At 43.0% G+C, this 26,896-nt stretch overlaps 12 protein-coding genes and 1 non-coding gene across 13 annotated transcripts; 4 read left to right on the forward strand and 9 right to left on the reverse strand.

The window, feature by feature from the left end:
• Positions 1–987: 987 nt before the first annotated feature.
• On the reverse strand, positions 988–1,677 carry PUMCH_000061 (uncharacterized protein; the record flags this gene model as incomplete). The annotated part of the gene is made up of 1 exon (XM_063019160.1): positions 988–1,677. One exon carries the CDS (start codon positions 1,675–1,677, stop codon positions 988–990), a length of 690 nt encoding a protein of 229 aa, XP_062875230.1.
• Positions 1,678–5,185: 3,508 nt separating this feature from the next.
• Positions 5,186–6,079, forward strand: PUMCH_000062 (uncharacterized protein; the record flags this gene model as incomplete). The annotated part of the gene is made up of 1 exon (XM_063019161.1): positions 5,186–6,079. One exon carries the CDS (start codon positions 5,186–5,188, stop codon positions 6,077–6,079), a length of 894 nt encoding a protein of 297 aa, XP_062875231.1.
• A 101-nt stretch (positions 6,080–6,180) lies between these two features.
• On the reverse strand, positions 6,181–6,801 carry PUMCH_000063 (uncharacterized protein; the record flags this gene model as incomplete). The annotated part of the gene is made up of 1 exon (XM_063019162.1): positions 6,181–6,801. One exon carries the CDS (start codon positions 6,799–6,801, stop codon positions 6,181–6,183), a length of 621 nt encoding a protein of 206 aa, XP_062875232.1.
• A 197-nt stretch (positions 6,802–6,998) lies between these two features.
• Positions 6,999–7,070, reverse strand: PUMCH_000064. The gene has a single exon. It is a non-coding gene; the product is annotated as a tRNA-Glu (tRNA).
• Positions 7,071–8,354: 1,284 nt separating this feature from the next.
• Positions 8,355–10,883, forward strand: PUMCH_000065 (uncharacterized protein; the record flags this gene model as incomplete). The annotated part of the gene is made up of 1 exon (XM_063019163.1): positions 8,355–10,883. One exon carries the CDS (start codon positions 8,355–8,357, stop codon positions 10,881–10,883), a length of 2,529 nt encoding a protein of 842 aa, XP_062875233.1.
• Positions 10,884–10,896: 13 nt separating this feature from the next.
• PUMCH_000066 (uncharacterized protein) lies at positions 10,897–11,790 on the reverse strand (the record flags this gene model as incomplete). The annotated part of the gene is made up of 1 exon (XM_063019164.1): positions 10,897–11,790. The coding sequence occupies one exon, from the start codon at positions 11,788–11,790 to the stop codon at positions 10,897–10,899; it is 894 nt and encodes a 297-aa protein (XP_062875234.1).
• A 286-nt stretch (positions 11,791–12,076) lies between these two features.
• On the reverse strand, positions 12,077–14,059 carry PUMCH_000067 (uncharacterized protein; the record flags this gene model as incomplete). Its single annotated transcript, XM_063019165.1, has 1 exon — positions 12,077–14,059. The coding sequence occupies one exon, from the start codon at positions 14,057–14,059 to the stop codon at positions 12,077–12,079; it is 1,983 nt and encodes a 660-aa protein (XP_062875235.1).
• A 377-nt stretch (positions 14,060–14,436) lies between these two features.
• Positions 14,437–14,733, reverse strand: PUMCH_000068 (uncharacterized protein; the record flags this gene model as incomplete). The annotated part of the gene is made up of 1 exon (XM_063019166.1): positions 14,437–14,733. One exon carries the CDS (start codon positions 14,731–14,733, stop codon positions 14,437–14,439), a length of 297 nt encoding a protein of 98 aa, XP_062875236.1.
• Positions 14,734–15,694: 961 nt separating this feature from the next.
• On the forward strand, positions 15,695–17,617 carry PUMCH_000069 (uncharacterized protein; the record flags this gene model as incomplete). The annotated part of the gene is made up of 1 exon (XM_063019167.1): positions 15,695–17,617. The coding sequence occupies one exon, from the start codon at positions 15,695–15,697 to the stop codon at positions 17,615–17,617; it is 1,923 nt and encodes a 640-aa protein (XP_062875237.1).
• A 292-nt stretch (positions 17,618–17,909) lies between these two features.
• On the forward strand, positions 17,910–20,171 carry PUMCH_000070 (uncharacterized protein; the record flags this gene model as incomplete). The annotated part of the gene is made up of 1 exon (XM_063019168.1): positions 17,910–20,171. The coding sequence occupies one exon, from the start codon at positions 17,910–17,912 to the stop codon at positions 20,169–20,171; it is 2,262 nt and encodes a 753-aa protein (XP_062875238.1).
• Positions 20,172–20,237: 66 nt separating this feature from the next.
• Positions 20,238–23,084, reverse strand: PUMCH_000071 (uncharacterized protein; the record flags this gene model as incomplete). The annotated part of the gene is made up of 1 exon (XM_063019169.1): positions 20,238–23,084. One exon carries the CDS (start codon positions 23,082–23,084, stop codon positions 20,238–20,240), a length of 2,847 nt encoding a protein of 948 aa, XP_062875239.1.
• Positions 23,085–23,302: 218 nt separating this feature from the next.
• PUMCH_000072 (uncharacterized protein) lies at positions 23,303–25,438 on the reverse strand (the record flags this gene model as incomplete). Its single annotated transcript, XM_063019170.1, has 1 exon — positions 23,303–25,438. The coding sequence occupies one exon, from the start codon at positions 25,436–25,438 to the stop codon at positions 23,303–23,305; it is 2,136 nt and encodes a 711-aa protein (XP_062875240.1).
• A 228-nt stretch (positions 25,439–25,666) lies between these two features.
• On the reverse strand, positions 25,667–26,824 carry PUMCH_000073 (uncharacterized protein; the record flags this gene model as incomplete). The annotated part of the gene is made up of 1 exon (XM_063019171.1): positions 25,667–26,824. The coding sequence occupies one exon, from the start codon at positions 26,822–26,824 to the stop codon at positions 25,667–25,669; it is 1,158 nt and encodes a 385-aa protein (XP_062875241.1).
• Positions 26,825–26,896: the final 72 nt, after the last annotated feature.

The following is a 26,896-nucleotide window of genomic DNA, read 5'->3' on the forward strand; positions in this document are numbered from 1 at the left end:
GGAGTTGATGAGTCAAGAGGTAAGCTCTCATGCAACCGAAGTATCTTAGGAGGCGCAAAGTACCTTTTCGCCTTGCTTGTTCGATTCTGTTATGTCCGGAGCCTGCACCGGACAGGACTTTGCAACTTAGGCAGGTACTTCCAAGTTCAGATGTGCCATTAATTCAGAGGTTCAAGCACAGCATGCAAAAAAATATCTACGAAGGAGGAGAAACTAATCAGGGAAGACAGTTTCGGGAACAGCATCTCAAAACAGCCTATACTGCAGAAGCTAAAATTGATATCAATATGATAGAAGAAATGTTTGTCAAAGGGAGGCTTATGCTTCTACCTAAGCTGCACTATACATTTTTTTAACTTGTTTTATTTACTGTTGCGTTTCACACGGCTCTCCTCAATTTCATCACATCAGCTTTCCTCTAAGGCACTGTTATCATAATACGTATGTACTGTGGAAATCTCCTATTCCATATTTAGCTTGACATGGGCTTCTGTCCTGCATAAATGAACACTTCTGTATTAGGATCCTCAAATTTTCAAGAGGGGTGTATTGCTTCTGCTATGTCATGCTCTCCGTGTTTTTGGAGTCCGTTGGGAGCTAATAATGAAAACACATGACAGCATCTTTTATTTCTCACGATCGGCAAACAGAACACAGTACCCGGAACGGCAATGATTTCGGAACGGCAACTGAAAAATAGCAGCCGGCAACTGGCGCAGCCGAAAACAACCGCTGCACGTCTAAGTCATCGCCTCTGCAGGACTCATCTGGGATATGCGCGATGAGATGACCCTATTTTTCGTACGAGTCGATAATGCGTGTGAAAGACTACAAGGGTGGAGCTGGTTAATGATAATGTAAAAATTCAAATATACAAAATAAATATGTAAGATGCCAGAAGTAGAAGATGATGCAAAGTAGCGTCCAGCGCCGTCACCAACAGGAGCCCTGCTCCAATTGTAGTTTGTGTGTTTCAGGTAAATATGCCTAGTAGACGTGGTTAAACGAGAAAGCGGCGCTTTCCTGTTGAGGCTTGAAGTCAATGTCCTCCACAGAAACATTTGTACTGTCGACTTTTGAGAGACCGACAGGGTAGTAAGGGCTGTTGGTGCGGCTAAGCATGTAAGTAGGCATAGAAATTTCATCTTCTGAGTCTGAGTCTGATGGGGAGTTCAGGCCAGTCAATTCGGGCATCTCCTCCTCATCCTCTTCAAGGACAATCAGCAATTGACGGTCGCTAGGAGATTCAAGAACTGGAAGTGTCTTAGAAGGAGTGTGCTTGGTAGCAGACATAATGATAGGTTCTTCGTCGTCTGAATCAGACAAGTAATCATCTTCCTCAGGGTCGAAAACGTTCTCGTCAGAGTCGGAGCCAGTGGAAATGTAGTCGGAATCATCGGAGTCGGAATCGGAATCGGAATCCACCTCGTACTCAGTGACGTTTGGGCCGGCAAGAGGCAGCAAGATCTGTTGCTCTCTCTTCTTTTCAGGAACACTGAAAGTAACCTTAGAGGCGGGCTTGCTCTTTTTGCTGTTGACAGTAATGTCATCCATCAAACGGTCCAACATGTTGGCTTGAAGGACCAAGAGACGCAAAGAGGATTTGGGGTCAGCGGCCTGCTTGGCAAGCTTGACTCTGACCTTGGAGGCCATGACGTAAGTTTGGGTCAAACTCATAATATAATATTGTGGAGTTTGAAGTTTTGCGCTATGAAACAACACCGAGTCTTGGATGGTGTTTTAGTAACGCTGGGTATAGTCGCAAGAGATGACCAGATGGGGAGGCAAAAGCGCAGTCCTAGGTATATGCAATTAGAGAATTGCAGTTGCGGATAACAGGAGCTAAGATATGTATAGGATCAATGGAGACAAACAAGCTTCAAAGTGAAGTTGTTTTTGTTGATGTGGTAGCTGATGTGAAATACACTGATTAAAAAAACTGAGATACGGGGGATCTTGCCAATCTATATATGTATCACCCCCGGCAAGGAATTAGTCAGAGGTCCCGATGACAAATGCCCAGGTAGCCGAGTTTGCGTCAGCAAAGTGCGCGGAGGTGTGCATACACTCGCACGGTAAACAGCCGCGGCGCGCGCGCTTCCCTGGTAGGAATAGTTCGATCGGAGTGTCCATTGAGCCGCCGTTAATTCCGCGTGCTAGCTCCGTACTGTCAACGGAGATGATTAAGACTAGAACGAGGGGTTTGAAGTTCATGAATTTCTGTTTGTCGGAAAGAGCATGGCCTGAAAAATTTGGCTGTTATCCAAAATTCGTCTTTTTGCGTTTGTGGTAATTTGCCGCTACGATCCCGGTTGACCCTTCCACAACCCCAATCTCCAGGGAGTTGCGGACGCATCCCCGGCTCCGAGAGGCTAGTACCGGATCCGAGAGCAAGTGCGTCAGACAAACGACGCACCGCAACCGGGGCCATGGGAAATAACCACTGATTTGGTCAGAAAATTATTCTTTTTTTAATAACGGCGCAAGTTTCGAAAATTGCAACCGTTCTTGTTGAGCCATTCACAGAGTTGGTTTCGCAAGTATTCCTTCCCCAATTTTTTTCTTCGCTTCTCCACATATGCTCTTAGACTACTAACTGTATGAAATGACGCGGAAGTATCCACCTGGCTGCAAAAGAGGATCCCAGCCGCTGGCACCAGCGTGCGTCCTTGCTTAGCCACGATCGGACCCTTTTCGATATCCGTTCATTTGGATCATATGCACTAGAACCGAATCCGAATCCGGTGTTTTGTCCGGCTGTCATGCCTAATTTCTCGCTTCGGTTGTCGGTGCCAGTGGATTAGCCCTTTGTATTGAGACAGGGTGCATGGCCCTCAACTGTGGCTCCGTTCAAGTCGGCCCCAAACCGTGAGTCATGTATGATCTCTTACTAATTGCGAGGTAGACAGTTCTTACGTCAATGAAATAGATTATGTCTCAATATTTATTGGTTCACTTGCTTATCTGCTGAAATTTTAGCATTTTATTTTCTTTTGTAATTATTTCTCCCTTTCTCATCTAAATCCTTTCCTTTGTCAGCTTCCTTACCGCCTTGACATTTTGCGCGCCTGGTTCCGCATGCCCTAAACTCTATATCCGTGCATAGGGGTCTCTGCGTATTCGCTTACTTAATCGGCCCCAAAACGCACACTTTCTACCCGTGTGGTTTCGGCCGAGCTAGAACACTTGGTCACTAGGCCACAGCGAAGTGCCAGAGTCATAGATCTTATTGCCGTTGCTGAAGAGATTGAAAGAATTTCCAAAGATTGCACCAAACATCGCATACTCGAATATTGATGATATCTGTCATGTCTTTCTTTAGCAGGGCTGTCTATTTCCACACGGCTGAAATTTCTTAGCATACATATGCAGCTCTGTGTATGGGTGGTGGCAAAACGACACCTATCTGAAGAAGTATGCACCTGCAGAATGGTCTCTATGCAGCCGCACCCCAGCCGTATCTCCGTCTCATTCCGTAGAATAATTAACTACCGTAGAGGAGTGTTTTGGAGGCGTAGATACGAAAATCTCGATGGCGACACTATGGATTAAATTGAGGGCTCAATTTTCTTAGAGGTGGAATTGAAGAACGTAAATTGTAGATCCTTGGGGCTGACTGATCTGCTGAAATGTTATTTGTAAGCACACAGGAAATGATTTGTCTATATGGTACTATCGAGCAATTAGTTAGCAGGTGAAGTAATGGATAGTTTAATTGATTCTGTACACAAAGAAAGATATGGGATCGCGAATGGGGTTTTCGGTAAGCTAATTTTAGATGGCGGGAGGATTCCTAATTCAGTCAATGACCCCATCCATAGTAGTTGTATTCTAAATTACTAGAATTGTATTTTGTTACTTATGAGGGGTGAAAGTGGGTGGAGTTCTCTAGAGTCAGCCCTGACGTCTTTGTATGAGTTTCATGCGAACAGAGGATGTCTCAGAAAGCTTTGAAGCCACTTCAGAGTCTTACAAAGAGAATTGAAAAATAGTATGCTTTTGATCTAAACAAACTGTAATCTCAAACTCACATAGGTTGATACTATGAAACATGGCCAAATTACATGCCTTGACGCAATGGCATAGCTCCTAAAATAATAGATGGATAGCTGCTAATTTAGACTCGCAATTCGCTAAGATTGATCTGAAGTGGGCAAATTCGTGCTGCAAAATTCTACGGGTTTGACAAAACATTATGTGTATTTCAAATGCGTTACTCAACACGGGTGTATACTCCTTTTGGTTTGACACGAGCTACAACGAATAGATAATCGGCTCATCAGTAACTTTATGATCAGATCCCTTCAATATTTTGACATGGACTTCTTAAACCAAATCATCGGCAAAAGCCATCATGAGCCAACGCTAACATCTCATAATTATGCAGTTATATATTCGGCCTATTGAAAAATCCTAAAGACTGCTTTGGAAAGGTCGGATTTTTAATTTCCCCTTGTTCAATCAAGTAAGCAGACATCGTAATTTAGACTAGAGCTCACCTCAGTACAGCAAGCCAAAGCTGAAAAACGAAATATTAAACTTTCCTTATGCTCGAAAACGACAATAAGGTAGTTGGGAATAAAATATCGAAAACTTTGAATTAAGTCTTAACAGATGAACAACACTATCTGTTCGCGGCTACTGCTGGCCTGACCTCCCAAAAAACTACTGGCTGTTTGTTATAAAGCAAGTACAACCACAAATGAATACCGCAAATAACAGAGAAATTACAGATACACATGCTCGGTTCAAGAAGATCTTGAAGGTACTCATGGACCAACCTCTCTTATTGACTCCCGTTCGGCGCTACTTGGGATGCCTCAGCTTGCGCCAAAAGAGACTTTGTGCAAATTTGAGGTCGTCTATGAATAGATCAAAAACCGTAATGCGTTATCGAAAGACTATGAGCGAGGCCATGTACTCGGCGATGGTCGAAAGTATCGTAGAGCTTGCATTGATACGTTTTATTAGATTCGAATTTCAAAATATGTTGGCCGCAATTCACTAAGATATCATGAGCATTATAATCTCATTAAATACCTTGATTCAAGTGTGATTCAATAAAAAAACGTATTCTTTTTTTTTTTTCGAGGCGCTGTGTCAGATTTGCCTCATATGAACCCCTCGCTAAACCTTCAGTACGCCCCACATATAGAATTGATCTGTGTTCTCTAGCTCTGTAAGAATGCTCCGATTGCCTCAAAACATCTTCAAAATCGGCCTCAAGGCTCATCCTATCAGGAGCCTCAATACAAACTGGTCTTTAAAGACAAATGTCTTCCAATTTCTTAGACAAACCCGCCTCTCATCTACCTGGTCTCGTTACAACAAACACTATGGCCGGAACAAGATTGATTGGGACAGATTGAAGAAGCCTGCTCTATTTACTGCAACATTTTGTGTTGCTACAACATTTGCAGCTCCTTACCTATTCAAAATCCCCCCATTCTCGGTCTTTCAGTACAACCCTAAACTCCTAGTTTACACCATCATTGGACTCAATGTTGCAGGATTCCTCGCATGGAAGTCACCAGTATTTTCCAGATATATGACTCGTTATGGCCTCCTAGTGAAGGATAACGTCAGAAGTCAGTGGTCTTTGTTAGGTTCGGCCTTCTCCCATCAGGACCCATTTCATCTCTTGTTCAACATGCTCATGTTATTCTCCTTTGGTACTAGTTTCTCAGCCACTATTGGCGCAGCTAATTTCTTGACGCTTTATCTAAATGCAGCTGTGTTCTCGTCCTTTTTCTCTCTCGCGGTGCCTACGCTCATGCGGACATCATTGGCTGTGGCTTCTCTCGGTGCTTCGGGCGCACTCTTTGGCGTTTTGGGTGCATTTTCTTATTTAATCCCTAATGCTGCTGTCCTGTTGTTTTTTATTCCCTTCCCTGGTGGAGCATGGGCCTTGTTCTTGTTTAGTGCTGCCTTAAATGCCGCTGGTATTTTCATGAAATGGGGACGTTACGACTACACAGCGCATTTGGGAGGATCTTTGGCAGGAGTTTATTACGGGTGGTATTATTCAAACATCATTAAAAAGAGAAATGCTAGACGGCAAGTGATCTGGCGACCATAAGTTCAACCATAGCTTAGGCATGTTTATTTAGATGTATACTCTTTCATTGATCACGGCCATTAATTATTGTACATTAGAATATGGAGACCCATCAATAGGCTCTATGCAAATGAAACGGACTTCTTCTTAGACTTAGACTCGCTTGCAACCAGTACCTCTGCGTCAGATCTTTTAGCGTCCCTAGCGTTCTTCCTTCTAGCAGCCCTGGCAACATTGGCCTTGCTCTTGATCTCATTCTTCTTATCCTCTAACTTGTCGATCTTGCTTTGCTCTCTGCGCTCGATTTCCTTACGCTTTAACTCACGAACCTCTTCTAATCTTCTTGATTTTTCTAGCTTGGACTCATTCACCAAGTCGTGCTTGTCATTGATAGACTTTATAAGGAGATTAAGTTTCAAACTGTCGTGGTCATCTACAAACTTCTTGCCTTTCTTACCTGACTTCACCTTCACACCTGGCACGATAGCTCTATTCAAGGTTGGAATACTCAACTGGTCCTCACGATACTCTTTTCCGTTCTTGGCACCATATAGTCTCATCTTAGCTTGCTGCTTCTTCACAGCTTGCTTCGAAAGCTTCTTGACCTTGGATTTTTCAGTGAGCTTCGGCTGGTTTTGCAACAAGTTTCTTGCATGCGAGTCTGTGAGGACCTCGCTCTCAACAGAACGAGCGGAGTTGGCGGATGCTCGATTTTTTTTGGCTTGAGACAGTCTGGCTCCCATTGTTAACGTTTGTTTCTGAGATCAATTTGTCTAAGGCTGAAATATGGAGATGCCATCTCTCATCTCAATGGTCATGTGATACGTCACGTGATACAACAAAAGATAAAGACCAACGTTTCACATTCTCACCTGAAAAATATATGGGTAGAAAAAAATAAATCAAAGACGTTATGTTGTTTTAAACGAATAAAAAAAATCTCCGATACGGGGAATCGAACCCCGATCTGCTCGGTGAGAGCGAACTGTGCTAGCCATTACACCATATCGGATCTGTTTGTCAAAAAAAAACGTTTTTTGTTTGTGTCATCGTACTACCAATTATTTAATCTATTATTCTACAGATTGACTTCTTAGAAATTTTTTGTTGCTATAAAGAGTGCTTGGGTAGCAATATTATGAACTTCGTTCTGAACGTAATTGATATTTGGACTCTTGATAATGATCTAATCCATACCGCAAATCATGAATACTGGATCCCAACCTTTCGCCTCGAAAGTCATAAAGAGTCTGTTTACGAAATACTTATCCAATTGATGAGCCTCGTGTTTTTTGCCGTCTTTCAATCGCATCAATCTGAGTGCTTCTTCTTCATTCGGAACTTGTTCCCTCGAAAAACCTCCATTTACACATAATGCATGCTTCAACTTACCGTCATTGGCGTTCATGATTGCTTGAAAAAGCTTGTAGATTCTTTCGGGGTCGCTCTGCCAAAATTTCCTCTTGCTCAATTCAGATTCGGGATCAGAATTCTGTACAACAGATGCAGCGGCGGCTACAACAAAGAGAGCTATTGGTAACAATCTCATTTCTGGTGTATCTTAACCTAGCGGATTAAGGGCTTAATATATGCACTTGCGCCGATCCACTGTGATCGACTAAGATCTTCATTGATCTACATAAATTGCACTTTGCAAATTGGAAGCAGACAGTAATGCTAGTCAATACAACTACTGAATACAATGTTGTCGACAGAAGGTCTATAGGTCCCTGATTTATCGTCGTCGCTTTCAGTGTTCAATACGGATGATCCACAAAGACATTTTGATATATAGGATGGCTTGCTCTCAATTAAGTTCATCTTTCCTCTTTGCGATATATTATTTTTACAAAGAGATCTACATTCCTTTAGTTTGTGATGTTGCGGGATACAAGATTGTCTTGTCAAGACTATAGTTGTACCCCAATAGTCCCATCCAATTAGGTGCTACAATGCTTTCGCCATACTTGAATGTATTTGTCACTCTCACCTTAAATCTTTTTTAACAAAAAAAAAACGCTTGTGGAATTTTGTCAAGGTACATAAGTATAATTCCGAAACTAAAGGATCAAGTGAATATCAGATATTCCGCATTCAAGAAAATTAAACTCAAATGACAGCCAACTATTCAAATGAAACTTTTCATTCTGTTTTCCTTGAATTTTCGTGATTCTTGGACTTCGACAAATATCCTTGTCACTCGGGTAACGCCGAATCTCTTATCAGCTCGCGAGTCTGGTGAAGAATGAAGTCACTACTAAAATTCACAGCTACCAGGCCAAAATCGACCGGATAAATGTCAAGAACCGAATTCAATTGGGATGTGTTTCCATCTACTAAACTCGAGGCAAGGCAAATGTCTGGTCCCATAGCCTGCTTGTTCACTCCATTTGAAAGTACTACCACCGGGCATTTGGAGTCAAACCCCATCCAGTGCTCAAATTGCCAGGCCATTCTCAATCAATTCATAAGGATTGATAGAGAAAATAGGCTTTGGTGGTGTCCTTTGTGTCAGATCAAGTCGGAGCTTCCAGAAAGGTTTGTAATACCTGAGAAAGGCTGTTCTGACGATGAAATACCTCTTTCTATCAGACCAAGTCCACACGGAACTGTGGACTATGTCCTACCAGAAGATATCACTGAGTCTGTTTTCTCGGGCTCTTGGGTGATCTTCGTTATCGATGTGTATCAATACACGAATGGAGACGAGAACGGAGATGATTTCTGGTCGCTCAAAACGGCGATTGCCGAGAGTATAGATAAACTCGAGAATGATGTCAAAGTAGCCATCATCACTTTTAGCGAAGAGGTCTATGTTCATTTTCCAAACAAGGCCCAGTGCATGGTTCTTGAGCCATTTCAACAAACAGGAGACTTCATGATGGATTTCTCCCGATGGTCTGAAGGTAACCATGAAGTGCTTTCGCGCAACAATCATGCATTCTCAGCCCCCAGTGAACACTTGAAGCAGTACATTATGTCTCTTCAGCCTCACCCAACAAAACTGGTGAAACCTTGCAGAAGGACTGGCACGAGTTTGCTCACAGTCTGTGAACTAGTGAAGGAACACTACAAGTCATTTTCTTTGGGAAGAGTTTTCTTATTCCAATCTGGGCCACCAACCACAGAACCGGGCAAAGTCTCAGAAGAGAACACACCATTGCGCACTCACAATGACATAGTGACACTGAGTGCTCCACACTTGTCTTCTGCTATTCAATTCTACTCATTTATTTCTCTTGTCTCAGTTGGGTACACTTTTAATCAGGCTTACAAATCTGTGTACCACTCTTCTACACATACCGCCATGCATAGACAAAGCAGCTCCCCAAAATTCACTTTCAATATATTTGTGGGATCCTCCGATCAGACCGGTGTGTACGAAATGAAAAGGCTAGCCGAGGGAGGCAATGGTACCATCTACATGACAAGCACATTTTGCTCCAAACAATTCGTTGAAGCATTTCACAATTGTATTGTGCGTACAAACAATGAGAAGAAGAACTGTTCGATTACTGTTCTACCTTCTATTGGCATCAAGATCATATCCGCAATTGGTAACTGTACGGAGTTGGAGTCTTCATACAAAGCAAAATACGCAGACTTGCATCATGACAGAATATCGGACCTCGTTACAAGCTTTGAGTCTTCTATAAAGCTCAGAAACTTCACGAACCAATGGTATCTCGGTGGTCTCAATAATACTGAAACTACAGCCTTCTATTTTGACGTGGACACTGTTTCTTCTTCATCCATGCTTGACCCATTTAAGGGTTCCAAAGAATTGTACGTACAGTTTCAAACTAGACACTTTGATCGAAAACTCAACAGGCAATTGTTACGTGTGACAACCGTGCGGCGACCCACAACATTGGCCATACTTGACTCGAACAAAGTACAATTGTCAAATGGCAAGTACAAACTTATCCACCACAAGAGTACCATAATTAAGGAGAAAATTCTTCTGGAGAGCTTTAATGCCAATATCTGGATCACATTGCTAACGCGACTCCTCGTCAATAAAATTGATTATCCTGGTTGCTACAATCCCACCGAGGATATTACAAAGGAACTTGATAAAATCCTCATTCGGTTACTAAGCAATTTTGGTGGCATTGAAATAGATCGTGAAGTTGGGTCAAATCCGTACGATGCTTCGAATTACAAATATGCCATGCACAAATGCTTTGAGGAGCTTCCTTCTCTTGCCTATCAATTGCGGAAGAATCAGCAGCTCACAAAAGTGTTTAATTGTTCTCCTGACGAAACGGCATCGTGTCACAATGTCTTCAAAGCTCTCTGCGTGGAAGATTCTGAGAAAATGATTCGACCAAGGTTATACAAGGTTGTTGCAAATTCTTTCACCCAAGTCCCATTCCACTGGAATAGTTTACTCGTGTCTAACAACGAGAGCCACTACGTCGTACTTGACAGTGTGACCACTATCATTATTTGCAAGTGCACGGCAAATAAGGAAGACAGTCTTCCTTTGCATCCTTCGTACAATGATGATGTTCTCTATGACACTCGCATGCCACAGGACTTGCAAGATGTGATAGCTTTGGTGAGAAAAGAGACTTTGGCGGCACAAGGCGTCTTCCCTAGAATAATTGTCACTCAAACGGGACATTCACAAGAACGTTCATTGAAAGCACGGTTAGAGAAGGCAGCACCTACCTTGGAACCCAAACCGAAGACGAAAAAATGGTGGCAATTTTCTAATGCTGGAGAAAAGACGAGGACTTTAGCAGAGGAAATGACCATGAAAGAGTATCTTGAGATCTTATTGAGTAAGGTCAAAGCTCATAAGAACAGATCTATTTAATTCATAAATATTGTTAGATATTTCCGAGGAAGGCAACCACTTTGGATACGGCTTCAGTGACAGCTCCTTGGTCTGAGCCTCTGCCAATATTGTGATTGGCTCCTTTTACAATTCCACTATGGGGGCTCCATATCTCTGCCTTCGTGCATGCTTTCCAAGTTTGAAGAAGAGCAGCTTTGTCGACTGAGGCTGGAACAAATTGATCTTTGCCGCTGTAGAGAACCAAAATTGGGGATTTAATTCGTCCAAATGACTTGAGATGGTCCTCATCGGTCAAATATGAAGAAAAATAGTCGTCGTCTCCCCTCTTAGAGGCTAGTGAATAAAACCTGTAAGCTGAAAAAGGAGCGCCAAAGAAAGTGTTCAGGACCTCCAAAGGTAGCAATTCATCTGGCTTCCCCTCATCAATAAGAGTCTTTGCAAGCTCTAAATAGCCAGCAATTTTATCGTTATCAAGAACGGCCTCTGAGTCACTAACAGGTGCTTGAAGAATTCCTCCATTGAGTTCGAAAATGCTATCGAAGCCTTCTTCATTTGACAATTTGCTCAAATACTCAATTGTATCCTGACATCCTGTTGAATGTCCCATGAGCACCACTTTAGAATCCTTAGTTCCCCGCTTTGTCCTCAAATACTTGACAAGCTGACTCAATTCTCTGACATCTCTCTTCAAGCTGCCAGTACCATAGCCCTGATAAGATGATGAGATTAGGGCTTGAACAACTGTCCAATTGCGGCCAAATTTCCCTTCGATACCTTGTGCTAAATCAGGAACATATGGAACTGTGAGAAAACCGTCTCCCAACCCACCAATGAAGATTAGGAAGTTCTGAGGGGTGTCGCTTTTTTGGCCGAACTCAATTGCAGTGAGACTCTTGTAATATCTATGGATTACTACGTCATTCATCTTTCTTGAATGTATCTTTTAGTTTTGACCGTTGGAAGTGAGTCAGGTGAATCACCGGAGTTCTGATAAGAGATTCGCAATAGCTCTAACTGCCAAAAAAACAAAAAAGAACATAGTGATGAGTAACACTAGTAGAAATGAATTGGCCATCATTTGATTGATAATTGCTAGTTTTTTATATTTCATCTTGTTTTTTTTTGGTACCAATTCTTTGTGTATAGTCGATCTCAAAAAACTGAACTCAACCGCTTGGCTCGTGGTAAACATTATCGACTCATTAAAATTGCTATTTAGGAGGTTTTGCTAATGCTCCAGGAGCAGATCCGGTGTTTCCGCCGGTGCTTTGTCTCATGCCAACCTCAGGAATCAAGAGAGTCTGTAGGTGCGCCGAATGAATAGTAGTATACATGACAACAATATGAAGGAGGAGACAGTAGGCCAAGAAGATCATACGTGTAGCCCGAGTTGCAAGAACTGAACGGGTGAGGAATATGAAGAGTCGCTCCAATGGAGAGAGTCTGGAGTTGACTCGTTCTTGTTCTTGAAGACGAAATTGCTCGATGGGGTGTAACTTCGATTCATATCGCGTTTGATATGGGTTCTCGAGATCTTGGATATTAGCTTTGGGCTGGAACGTTTTATTGCGCTGAGATGCACTTTCGTTGGTTTTGATAGCTGCCATGTATCTTGTCTTCTCGTAAAGCTCTTCGTTATCAGTTTGCAATTGCTTGTTTTTTCTCTTCAAATCACTTATCATGTTGAAGTGCTTTCTCAAATCATCCTCTAACTCCTTGTTCTTCTCCCTGAACCGGTCTCTTTGTTTCGTGATGATAGGTAGAATAGATGCCTCGTCAATTCCCGGAGCTCCAAATTGGGAGTTTCTTGTCAACCGAGTCATATTTGAGACAAGACTAGCAGTGTCGTTGAACCCACCATTGCTGGCATCCTGAACACTTGCTAGATCAGCTTCTAATTTAACACTTAGCGTTTTGAGACGTTCAATCTCAGCGATTGAGCTTTGCAAGTCAGCTTGCAATTTTGTGTTAGTTTCTATGAGAGTTTCATGTTCTGCTCTGTATTCAGCAAGTGTGTTGGTGAGTTCTTTGTTTCTCTTTTCCATGAGAGAATCAATGGAATCATCTGGTTGATCACCAGTAGTTGAACCTTCACCAAACTCGATCTGGCGTAACATCTGTAACTCGCTTTTGATATCATCATAGTCAGAAGTTGACTCTAGCTTAAGCTTCAAGCTCTTGATTTCCTTGGCTGCCTGCAGCAACTCTCTCGAAATGGACTGGAGTTTCGATTCGTGATCCATGACTGATGCATCAGCATTTTTCCGGACTTGCTTCAAGTTAGCCATGAGTAAAACATTCTCGCTTTCCATCTCGGCTAGCTTCTTCTCGTAATCTTCTTTCATTGAATCGATATCAGAGCCAGCCTGAGCAGTAGATAGCTCTCTTCTCAAAGCTTCGTTTCTGCGCTCGAGGTCAAATACTCTTTTCTTCCACGTTTCAGATTCTCTAGTGAGAAGGCCGATTTCGGCAAGGACACCAGCCGAAGCCTGGCCATCTTCAATTTGACTATTGTGTGAGCTCAACTGCAATGTGGCAACCTCCTGAGATGTCTTCAATTCGTTGACAGTGGATTTGTAAGATTCAATCTGGGAATCATGATGTTCCTTGATGTTCTGCCAATTCTTCTCTTTCTCGTCAATCAAAGCCCTGAATTCATCCTCTTGCGCTTTCAACTTGCTTGCCATCAACTCGGCTGCTTTCTGTTCATTCCGTAAGAGACGTTGTTTGAGGACGTCGTAATCGGCTTTCTTTGCTAGTTCATTTGTGAGGTCTGCTACTTGCGTTCTTAACGATTCTGCCTCGGTCAGTTCCATAACCGCGTCCAAGGAAAGTTCCAAAAGGGGCCTAGGATCTGGCGCTTCCGCCATGAACCTGTAGAATCCAAAAAAGTAAGATTCTGCTTTCTTGTTCTTGCTTGCCATCTCATCAATCTGGTTCTGATACAACTTCAAAAGCAGATTGAACAGCTCAAGCTTCTGTGCATCCTCCAATTTCTTGAAATCTCTGGTCTTCTGCGCCAACTCTTTTCTGGTGGTCAATGACAGCTTCTGGTCTTGCTTTAATTCCAACCCCTGATCATCTAGTTTCTTTTGTAGTGCGGGCAAGTCCAATTCTGTCCACGCTTGAAGGACATTCTCGTAAATGCTCACCTGGCGTGGTTGTTCGCTCACTGGAACTTCAGGAGACGACATTGAGGCTGAGTTTGCGAACCGAGGATGGTTGGATGATTATACGTTTACTGATAATAGGTTTGTATCTATGGTAATAGTGAGTGTGGAATTCGCGACTCTATATAGGGAAGAATGTTACCAAAATAGGCGATAGAGAGCGATACAGATTTGAAAGGAGATCGTAATGAAAAGATAATTCTTTGTTCTTATTTCTTTTAACACTTACTTCTTTTTCTCTTCGCGCAACTTTGGATTCGTTTTTGGCGATATATAGTAGAAGTACACCTTGATACAGATATAATGATAGTAGTGTGACACATTGTTCATTTGTAATTTACATACCCGTATGGAAAATTAACCAATGCTATTAAACAATTTCTTATTTACAGCTAAACCGCTTACTCTTCGTCCTCCTCAGCGGCCTCACCCTTACCCTGGTTCTTTCTCTTAACTCTACCAGCTCTGCCACCACCGTATGGAGAGTTTGGAGCGAAGTCAATGTGCTTTTGGGAGTCCAATCTAACCATGAAAGATGGAATGTTGACGATTTGCTTACCAACAGCAATGTGTCTTTGGGAAATCAAGACTCTAGCGTGGTGGATAGATCTGGCCAAACCCAACTTGAAAACTTGGGTTTGCAATCTTCTCTCCAAGAAGTCCTCTGGTCTCAAAGCCAAGACGTAATCCAACTTCATCTTGTCCTCTGGCAAGACACCAACTCTCACCAATCTTCTGATCAAAGCGTTACCCTCGAACAATCTCTTCTCATCCTTCTCATCTCTGGTCAACAAGTCACGAGCAGCTCTTCTGATCTTGGACAATTGGAAACCAATTCTGTAGATCTCTCTCTTGTTCTTCAAACCGAATTCACCGGCCAATTTCAACTCAGCGTCCAAACGAGCAGACTCGTATGGTTGCTTTGGGACGGAGTAAGTCTTAGAGTAGGTTCTTGGAGCGCCTGATATGTTAGTATACTTTTTGTTTTTACAGAACTACGTGATGACTGAGTCAATACAGCAAGCAATAGAGTCACACTCCCATACCATTTGAATTCTTTGCAGAAACAAATTCGTGCAACACTTTGGCGATGGATGTTCATGTCTCGTTCCACACAAAGTGTACATGGCACACTAACTAGCAACGACCAGAACGGGTACAATAACTCGTCACAAGTCTGAGGTCCACTTAAGAACCTTTGCTAGCAGTGGTTCTATGATTAACTGGAAACCAGTAACACTTAGAAGCCAATAGAAAATCTTCCAAGTCCAGAAGGAATGGAAAGACTACAAGGTGCATAAATGCTTGGTGTAACTGAAGTGTCGGGATTCAGTCACGGCCGTGAGGCTTTTGATGAGTCTGTTGTGAGAGCCCGAAATTCTCTAGACTTTTGTAAACATACGAGGCATGTTGACTTTGTTGGAGAGGTGAAAATTTCTGGGAGGGGATGCACTACTTATATAGACTGCGAAGAATTTTTTTGGGCACAGACACGCACTTTTTCAAAGTTTCACCTCATCGCCAGGTGCACGGATCTTTTCTCAATCCCATCCCCCGCGATGTGCTCTATCAACACTCTGCATATAACCCATCCATCTGATTACCTAACAATAGTTGTACAACTAAACTGTCCAAAATTGAATCTTTGCAAATACGCATATGAAGTTTGTGGCACTCATCTCCGGGGGAAAAGATTCGTTCTACAATATCTTACATTGTGTCGCCAATGGGCACGAGTTGGCAGCTTTGGCCAATTTGCACCCTAAAGATGCTGGTGTAGACGAATTGGATTCGTTCATGTTTCAGACTGTTGGTCATGATGTCATAGACTTTTATTCGGAATGTCTTGGTGGAATTCCGTTATTCAGACATGCAATTAAGGGATCATCGTCTAATGTGCAATTGGAGTATTCTCCAACTGAGGCCGATGAAATCGAGGATCTCTATGAATTATTGAAAAAGGTGAAGGAAAGTATTCCTGAAGTAGAAGCTGTATCTTGTGGAGCAATTTTATCCCATTATCAAAGAACAAGAGTTGAGAATGTCTGTGATCGATTGGGCTTGACCTCTTTGGCCTATCTCTGGCAGAGAAACCAAGAGGAGCTCATGAGAGAGATGTGCGCACTGGGGTTGGAGGCTCGCCTCATTAAGGTTGCAGCTGTGGGACTTGAGGAGAAACATTTGGGCTTGCTGCTTCTGGAAGCTTTGCCAACCCTTTTGAAACTCAAGGCTATGTATGATGTCCATGTCTGTGGAGAGGGTGGAGAATTTGAGTCTTTGGTGTTTAATGCTCCAAATTTCGTCAAGAAACTTGTCAAAACAAACCTGGAGATTAGATCGGACTCCTCCGATACTCTGTATCTACGATTGGCGGTGGAAGTAGTGCCTAAAGACGACAAAATTGATGAAGGATTGCCAACAATACCTCCACTTCTTTCTGAAGAATTCGCTGAGATCTCGGATAGTCTAGTCCTTTCAGGTAATGCGAGTGAAAATACTCTGCCAATGAGTTATGAAGGGGACGCATTCACAATCCGAACTTCAGAAACAGCTTCCAAAGTGTTTATCTGCAATGTGAGTAGCACTCTGCCCTCTGTTGAAGCTCAGACAGAAGATGTATTGAATCAGATTGAAGCTCTTCTACAGGAGAGAGGAGCTGAGATCTTCGATATCCAACATATGACCGTTTTGGTGAGCGACATGAAAGACTTTGCAGCAATAAATGGCGTTTACCTGGGTCATTTCATTGCAAAATTCCTTCCGCCCTCTCGAGTTTGTGTAGAGACAACGTTACCAGCTCAATCAAAGGTCGTTATGTCGTGCACAGTTTTGAAGCAAGGGTCCGACAGGCTGGGTATACATATCAGATCCAGATCATATTGGGCACCGCAAAATATTGGACCCTACTCGCAAGCCATCGTGGAATCTGTGGCCACCCATAAGACCGCTTCTTTATCAGGTCAGATTCCTTTGGTGCCATCTTCCATGGCTCTAGTTGGAAATGAGTCGCGAAGTGTCATGCATGTATTGGCACTTCAGCATTTGCATCGTGTAATGGAATTGATTAATGTCAAGAAGATCGCCAACATCATTTGTTATGTGACTGACGCATCAGCTGTTGAGAATATAGTCGAACTATGGAGTTCTTACGTCGATCAATTCTTGAGTCAAAAAGATCAGAGGAAACTCTCTATTGTTCAAACAACCGCTCTTCCCCGAGGTGCCTCTGTTGAGTGGGGTGGGCTGGCCTACGAAATAATTGACCAATACGACGATGAAGACGATGTAGCTGACCAATTAGCTCAGTTGAACTGCAAAGCCTCCTGTCTTGATGAAGATCTTGTGTCTGAGTCTGCTTTTGGTCCGAATCTCAGCCTGCTATTCAGCGTTAACGATGAAAACAGCCTAAGCACTTTCTTAAACAACGAAAAGGTTGCAGCCACGCAGGTTTCAGTAATGGCAACCTTGCAAGACATTGCAGCATTAATTGAACTTGGATGTTCAGCTGAGTGGGTACCGGTTCTTGGCACTTGGAACTTCCAAGGACTCAAGCAGAAATATAGTGTTATCTGGGAGAGATGATTGCATCTGCAGCTCCAGACCCATCTGCTTTAAATTGAAATGTTTTAGACAAATTAAAAAATTCATATTGAAGTTTAGGGAACCCAACCTAGAACAACTCCATGTTTAAAGGTCACAAGACATCTTGCCTAACAGAAATAACTAGACTAAGAAAACAATAATCATCAAGCCACCGTACCACTTATTTTGTCGAAAATTTAATCTTATTTTTTACTACTTTTGCGGGGTCCACTCATGCTCCCCCGCGAAAAGTGAAATTTCATTTGGTAGTTGATCCGATGAGATACCCCAAATGCTTTCACACCATAGAGATCTCCTACGAAACAAAAGTCATGCATTTACCTCAATATTTGCAAGACGCCATGTTTTCATCATGAGTCATCAGAAGAAACGTGAGGCAGTCGCCAAAAGCCAGCCGTCTGAGGATGACAAGAAATCCAAGCTACAAAACTGGGCTGAAAACGATGATAAGAGACGGATCCAGGAACAGCTACTAGAACATAACAAAAGACTCTCTAATTTAAAACTTTTCACATCTGGGCTAGCGAGCTACGTCAAGCATAAAACGGATGGTTCTCTACCTCCAAATACAACTTTCAAGAGTTCAGTTACAGAAACCAAAAATCGTTCGCAGGTAAAAGAATCTAAATCTAAAGCGCAGGACGAAGGGAAAGAAAAGGAACCTGCTAAAGACTTCAAAGCAGAGAATGCCAATATCTCTACTCCATTCGGAGATATTCCAGAAAGAATCCAGGAGAGATTGGGCCCAGCAACAAAATATCTTGTACATAAAGACCATCAATATTGGGAGCTTGTGTTGATTCATTTGCAAAATAATGGCGGCTTTAACGGCCTCAAAACAAAGGAGGTGGCAAAACTCATTCGTTCGATACCTAGTAATCAAATTCTTCTGGTGTTTCCCATTGTTGAAACACTCATTGAGGACGCAAGCATGCTGAAAACAAAGGGAATAATGACCGCCTATCTTCAGAAATTGGTCTCGGTCCCTGTTATTGATAGTGAGCGATTGCAAATCATCGAGTCAGTTGCAGACGGCTTGAGAACAACTTCTGAGGGAGGGAAACTAAACACAGACACGTTTGAGATGCTCATAGAAGCCTACGGAAAGACAAACAACATTGAAAAACTAGAGGGAATGATGGTGGAAATGAAAAAGCTTGGCCTCAATCCTTCTTCGCGGGTCTACACATGCGTTCTTTCCACAAGCGTTTATAAAACAAAGGATCACACCCAAGCTGTACAAATATTTGATCTGATGAAGTTTCTTGCGGGCTCAATGGCTCCAAAAAGTCGAGAGTATCGAGACATAATTGTCTCTTACATCAACAATGATGACATCGAGAAATCACTCGACTTATACCAGGAGATGCGTGACAACAACATCAAGGTTGACCAGCCAACTCTTGTGGCCCTCGCTAGAGGCTGCGCTACGAGATCACAGCTCAAGCTCAAAGCGTGGGACTTCATCTTCGAGATTTATGAGCTTGGAATGAAGCCTACGATTGGAACCTTAGAGTATATGCTTTATTTGGCTGCTAAAGATGCTGATTTGAGCTTGGCAAGAGCTCTTTATCAACAAGTCATTAAGGTCAGTGTATTCAATCCAAGAGCATTGGGATTCCTTATGTTGGCATATGCCTCTTCTAACATCAACGAAAGCAACCTGACCGTACCGGCCATTTCAAATCACGAAACTGGGCGGAGGTTCAGATTTAACATATTAGAGAAAGTGAACTACGTTACAGACTTGAGTGATCCTATGAAGGCTGTCCCATTTCTTCCCAAGGTCGTATTGACAACGCCTGAGGAGGTCTTATCGGAGTCAAGTGCTATTTTGGCACACGCTCTTCTAGTTAACAGAAATGCTGTGACATCTCAAAATGTGAACTCATTTTTGAATATTGCAGCAAAGTACGGCTCGCTTGACGAGTTTCAAGACAGATTTGAGCAGTTTTCGTATCTAGACATGACTGGAGCTCCACAAACAAGACTCCAAGAAGATTCTACTGTAGAATTGATCGAAGATGTCGAGGATACGGAAGACTCCGTCAAAGAGCCAGTGCAAACAAAGGCACCTGTTTTGAATACTACGGATCAACTACTTGCCGGTGTACGGACAGGAAGATGTACATACACATACACAATTGCTCTCAAGGCTGCAGCTCGGCACAAGAATTTCGACTTTGCTGAGAAAATCTGGAAGGAACGTGGAATTTTCAGGAAAACGACGGCATTCACTAGCATGTCTAGACGGGAGAAGGATAAACTGGATTTTATTTTTGCGACATCTATGGTGCACGCGCTAACGGAAATGAATCTACTCGATGATGCTTTGGCTATTGTTGTGAGTACAGAGTACCAGTTCAAGTGGACGTGGAAAGAATTGATGCCACTACACAAGGCCGCTGTGACCACTGGATACGACAAAGTAACCCAAACAATACGTGGTATCACAAACAGGGCGCAAATAAAATTTGAGGGTAAAATTAGACGGAAGGATTATAAGGTTTACGTCATGCAAAACAAGCGCTAATTGTTATAATAGCTGTATATAGACAAAGAAAATTTTGCGCTGATTCATGGAATTATATGTACACGATTATTTACAGACAAGGCTGATGACACCTTTCTTAACGACCATCTTCGAAATGCGATTAGTGTCAATATTCTTTTTGGGGGGCAAGTTCTCTACTACAAGAGAAAGGATCTCCTGTTCAGGAAGACCTATGAGTTTTTCGTCACTTGAAATTGCGCAGACTCTTTTGCCATTGATGATAACATTATAGCTGACAATGTTCAGCAACGCGGGTTTGGAATCAGGGAATTTTTGCGAGAAGATAGAGCTCCAGGTCTGGTTTGTTCCACGTAGCAAAATCTCCCAGCACTCTTCTGCGATAGCCGGAACAACTGGAGCCATACAAATCAATAGCTTTTTGTATGAATCGAGTATAATTTCATGCAGCACTCTCTCCTTGAATGCACTTTGCAAAAGATTGGTCAATTTCATGTAATCCAGAACAATTGTATTGAGAGACAAGTCAACATCAATCGATTGCGATATCTTTGCAGTGAATTCCTCTGTCGCATTGTAAATTTGTAGTTCCTTGGGGCTGAGCAGAGACAATTCGTAATGCTCTCCGTTCAAGATGATACCACTAGTCTCGGAGGCCTTAATAGTACTTTTTGAAGTTTGACTCGCCATCACAACTTCAGATGACATTTTGAGGACCTTTTTCAACCAACGCTCAATACCCAGAATCAGCTCCTCGTTCCAGAGCAAAACGTCTGATATTGGCGCCGAGAATAATGTATGTGCTCTCACGGCGTCTGCTCCGTACTTTTTGATACAAGCAGCCGGGTCAACTCCATTGTACTTAGACTTGGACATCTTTTCGTAGGAAACCAAAGCTTCTTTTCCAGAATTTTTTGCCATTGGCACACCAGATGCAGAAAGAGTGATTTCGTCAGGCTTCAAGAATTTCCCGTTTTCAGGATCCTTGTAAGTTTTACCATGAACCATGCCTTGAGTCACAAGTCTCTTAATAGGCTCGTTGTTGAAATTCTTTCCATTCCACAAGCCAGCGTCACCCAAGAATTTCGAAATGAATCTTGAATAAAGCAAATGCAAAATGGCGTGCTCAACACCTCCAGTGTAAAGATCTACTGGCATTGTCCGAGATGCTTTCTCGTAGTCGAAAATGGCTTCAGAATTGTGAGGGTCACAAAATCTGAAGAAATACCATGATGAATCTATGAAAGTATCCATGGTATCGGTCTCTCTTCTTGCATCTCCGCCACATGATGGACACTTCGTATTAACGAAAGACTCTATGCTTCCCAAAGGATTTCCTTTACCAAAGTTCTTGGTGCTGACTTTTGGGAGAAGAACAGGTAAATCCTTATCAGGCACAGGCACTGCACCACATGAATCACAGTGGATTATAGGAATTGGAGCACCCCAGTATCTTTGACGACTTATGAGCCAATCTCTGATACGAAGTTGCGTCGATGTTCCACCTCTTTGTGCTTTCGAAAGACTTTCACATACAAGACTGCCGGCTTCGGCGGAAGTTAATCCATTGAACTTTCCAAGATGCAGAAGGCCATTGGGTAAGTTCAGATTGTCTGATACAATTCCAGTTTCAGTAATTAAGTCTTCTGGAGCAGTTTCTCCAGAGAGGGGACGAATTGTTGGTTTCACGGCTTGACCGGGTCTATGCTGACTCCAGAACGCATTATCTCGAGAGTCATGAGCGGGACATCCCATGACAGCGCCGGAGCCATATCCCCCAATAACGTAGGGAGCTGCGAAAATTGGCACATCGAAGGTTTCATTTGTAGTTCCATCCACAGTTAAAGGAATTGAAGCTCGGATGCCTTTGAGCTCGAATCCATCTTTCAGTGTAGAATGTATATCTGATTCAGAATGCAGATCAATGAACTGAGCCAATTCAGGGTTCGACCGAGCTAGCTCTGTGACAATGGGATGCTCGAGAGAGAGGGCTAAGAACTGGACGCTAAAAAGGGTATCTGGCCTTGACGTATAGACACGAATGTTTGAGAATTGTTCCGATGACACAGGGAAATCAATATCGGCGCCTTTGCTCAAACCGATCCAGTTCTTCTGCATGGCCTTTACCTTCTCGGGCCAGCCCTCCAAAAGCGTAAGGTCATTGAGCAACTCCTCAGCATACTTCGTAATTCCAATGAACCATTGCTCCAACTCACGCTTCTCAACGAGAGCGCCAGAGCGCCAAGAACGTCCTTCAGAATCAACTTGTTCGTTGGCCAAAACGGTTTGATCTACAGGGTCCCAATTAATGACAGCGCCTGCCCGATAGGCAAGTCCTTTCTCGAAAAGCAAAGTGAAAAGCTTTTGCGTCCATTTGTAGTAGTCAGGAGAGGATGTATTGATCTCTCTTTCCCAGTCGAAGTCCACAAGCATGAGGTCAAACTGCTTCTTCATCTGCTCCACGTTCTGCTCAGTCCAGTCGGCCGGATCAGCGCCTCGCTCCACAGCGGCATTCTCAGCTGGAAGCCCAAATGCATCCCAACCCATGGGATGTATCACATTGTATCCTTTGAGCTTCTTAAACCGTGCAATCACATCACTTATAGTGTAGACACGCTGATGCCCCATGTGCAAGTTACCGGAAGGGTATGGGAACATGGTAAGGCAATAGAATGAGTCTTTGCCGTTGTTTTCTGAGCGGGACGAGTCATTGAGCCTTGAGTGGATAGATCCATTCGGGAACACTTCGTTCCATCGTTTCTTCCATTTCTTGTCAAGCTCGTTCAAAGGAGTGTTGTGACTTGAACCAAGCGATCCCTCTTGACCGGATGCATACCGTCTGAAAATAGGAGAGAAACTCCTGGATGCTCTGGCTCTTCGTAGCATCTTGAGAGGGTTGTTGGTTGGGTTTAAACAGATCCAGAAACGCACCATAATTGATGAGGTGAATAATTGTTGAAGAAAATATCTAGAACTCTAATAAATACAAAATAATATTGCGCGATGATCCGAGGATATGTATCTTTTTACCTTGAGTGTTCTATTCTCATTTGAAGCTTCTATGTTGCGTAGATTAGTCGTCTCTATAGTGTCCATTTTTGTGTACAATACGAAATTCTGGTTGATAGCTCTCACTGAATATTCAAAAAAGATTATTGGGAATCACTTCGGAAAGCTTCTTCTTTTAGCTCTTTCAATGACCTCACTGAGGAGTATAAGAATTGACCAAGCCCTTCCAATCCAACTTCGACCAAAGTATGCAAAACGAGAGTCTTGATATCTGAATGGCTCATGTTTATCCACAGAACATCAGCATTCCGTTGGAGCCGAAGCACAGAGTCCTCTGAGAGCGGTCCTGGATGTCTCATTGATATGTCCCCTTGTCCATCCTCAAGCGACCATACTGCCTCAGCGAATAGATATGCGAAGGCAGGATTTCGTGATAGTCCTCCAAGATTCTTGATCAGGAGAAATTCTGAACTTCCGAAAAAATTGAGGCTTCCCATCTTTTCAATAAATACAGGGTGCAAAAACATGCCCTTGTTAAAGGATCCGGGCTCCTGCCGGAATGCAAGCTCCTTCCAGATAAAGTTTACACTATCGTATACATACGCATTGATCAATTGCTTGCAACTCGAGCTTCTGTCCTCAAAACGTATCGTTTTCAAGTACGAGATGTACCCAAGAGTTTCTGATACCAACAACGGATTTGACGCTAGAAGAATCAGATAGGTCAAATTTCCAGGAGGAACCATGTACAGAGCTTCATTCAGAGACGAGTCGACCTTCGAATGGAAGAGTGGTAGAGATCTCAACAAACATGTGAACACCAACTTGGCTCTTAAGTCGAGATTGGTCCAATTCATTCCGGTGAATCCGTAGATCCCATGAAGAATATCCAGAATTGCCTGGTAATTAACCATATTCGACGTCAAATTTTCATCACGACTCAAAGAATAGGCAAGCTTGCAAATCAAACTTGAGGCACTGTCAACGAGGTGACCAAAGTGTTGGATCGATAAACTATGTGAGAAATCTTCGATTAAGGAGGCTAACAATCTTGAGGCCCCATCAAGAGGCAAATGTGGGATTATTGACATTTGAAAATTAAAAAGGGCCAGGCCCTTTAAACGGGGGCGTTTCCCAAGTCTGCTGAGCAAATCCAGAGCGAAACTTTCTTGGTGAAAGATCCCAAATATCGCTAGTCGAGAAATAATGTCGGAATCCAATCTATCCAGTTCCACATCTTGTAGGATTAGGTTTTCGAGAATCTTTAAAAGCTTGATTGCCTCCTCCGACTGATAACCATGGTATACTAGCTTCAAGCAGAGTTGAATGTAGTTTGTATGGTACTCGGGCGATTTCAATCTGAAAATAAAGTCATTGTCAGTCATACCCGTACACAAATTGTCAATGTGCTTCTCTAGATGCGAGTCCTTTGCTAAGAGCCCACCTGGGTCATCGGTAGACAACTTTGTTCTTTTGCGCATATACGATTCCAGCCTCAACTGGTCTGATAGTGCCAGAATTCTTTTGTAAACTGCTTGGATATCTTGTGACAATGGAGAAGAAGTCGCATTGACAGCCTCAAAGGATCCGTTTCCACGCCAAATGAAACCAGCCTCGAAGTCTTCTTTTGTGATTGTTGCAGCCGAAGAATTCGAGTCATTGTGTTTGGGTTTGGCCGCTTTTTGCATCACCCACCGTAGCAAATGTAAGGAAGGATCTGAGGGTGTCTTTGCAAGTAGGTCATCAATGAGCCCCGAATGCCATTCCCTAAATGATATCATTGTATCGACTTCGAGCAGAACAGCGCCAATTATGATCAAAGTGGTGATCATTGGGCGGCTTTGTTCGTGTGTGAGTAATTTGAAGAGAATGGGATAACAGCTTCGTAGTAGACGGAACGACAGTCTTCCAAAATACGGAATGCTATGAACAAGCCATCGCAAAATATCAACCTGGCACTGAGACGCAATTCTTCTCAGTTTACAGGCCACTCCATTCCTATAGTACACTTCGGACGGGCCCACACAGGCAATAATCTTCAAGAGGAGCCTATCTTGTAATAAATATGAGTTTGATGGTATAAGAACATTATCTAGAATGAATTTCCTTTGCACCTCTTGAAGTGATGGCTGAAGGACTTGGTCGATGACTGACTCAAACTGAGTGTAATTCAAGCCATTGCGTAAGAGGCGGGCGATGGTCTCATTGAGTTGCGGGTTCACTGAACTCTCGTCTAGTCGAATATTATCAAGTAGCGTCTGTAGATCATGATCATACATGTCATTCACACCAGGTGAAAGAGATTAAAAGGTAATAAGAGTACACCATGGCATACAACAGATACGAGTATTTTGAGCTAAATCTGAAGCCGATAAAAAAAAAACCAAAATCTTTTAATTTAATAACTGCTTTAATGACTTACAGATGGTAGTATTTGGGATTATTGGTGGTACGCTGCTTATGTATTAACATCAAGTCGAAGTGACCTTTCTATGAAGAGATTTTTTTTACACTCCACCAGCTTCTCTGTACCATCTAATACCTCTGTCAAAACTAACCACACACAATCCTTCGTTGATATCGCCTCCAAGGCCTCCACGAACACCCTTGTCGATGAACGATACTCCACTGCACACACTTATATCGGAGTCATCGCATCCTTCGGTGGTTTCCAAATCTGACAAGCTAATTTGAAAAGTGGCCTCGCGCTCACGCAGCTCCATGCTCCAAACTCTAACACACTTGTCGAAGCCGGAGGAAGCCAAAAGGGTTCCGTCGGCGTTGAAACTGAGACCCATGATCCAGCTCTCATGTGCAAACCCACCGATTGTGGTTTTTGCTGAATGCGTCAGCGTAGTCAATGATCCGATGTTCTCACCGTATTTAATGTCATATAGCGTAATAGACCCAGCAGACTGGTTGTCTCTGGCTACAACTAGAATAGATCCACCCGGAGAAAATTCGATCACACGCGGAACAGATGTAGAGCCTACACCGACCTTCACTTGAAGATCCGTGGAATGGAATGTGAAGAGCTGCTTCAAGCCCTTGAGATTGTACACAACAACGTCTCCCATAGTGTATCCAATGGCGCACAAGCCTTCTGAAGAAACAGCCAAGGCACCGGGAAATGAGGAGAAGTTGTTTGATGAGTTGAGTTCGCCCACAAGGGTGTTCAATGCAATGTCGACCTTCTCGCCATCGACAATGAGGTCAAGGTTATAAACGCCAGTCTTGCCGTTTGCCTTCGTCACGACGAAGAAATGCTGCGCGGATGTCGGATCTTTATAGAACCCAGGACACCAACAGTCGCTCGCAAAAAGATTGCCGGTCTCGACTGCCAGGAATGTAGCCATATCCGTATTTTTGATAGAGAAGAATTTCACCGAGCCATCGAAGCATGCAAATGCCATCAACATGACCTTGGTAGTCAGTCCTGGGGGCACGTCTTCAAATACAGCAACATGATGTATACCAATTGGATTGATTAGTTGTCTTACCACATGATCTTCTGGATTATGAACCTCATCAACCTGGTTGTCCCAAAAGGCAGCGTAACCATCACTGGAGACGGTGATTGTGTATTTGCTTGTCATGACAACGCCCAGAATGTCCAGTCGGTGGGCATTTGAGGCTGTGACGGTGGAGATGTATTGCTTTCCCATTGTAAAAGTACTCTAAGATTCTTGATTTAGATGGTAGCAATTATTCTAATTGAATACTAACTTTGTTGATGG

The sequence above is a fragment of the Australozyma saopauloensis genome, chromosome 1 (assembly GCF_035610405.1).
Source record: "Australozyma saopauloensis chromosome 1, complete sequence".
NCBI classification, from domain to species: Eukaryota; Fungi; Ascomycota; class Pichiomycetes; order Serinales; family Metschnikowiaceae; genus Australozyma; species Australozyma saopauloensis.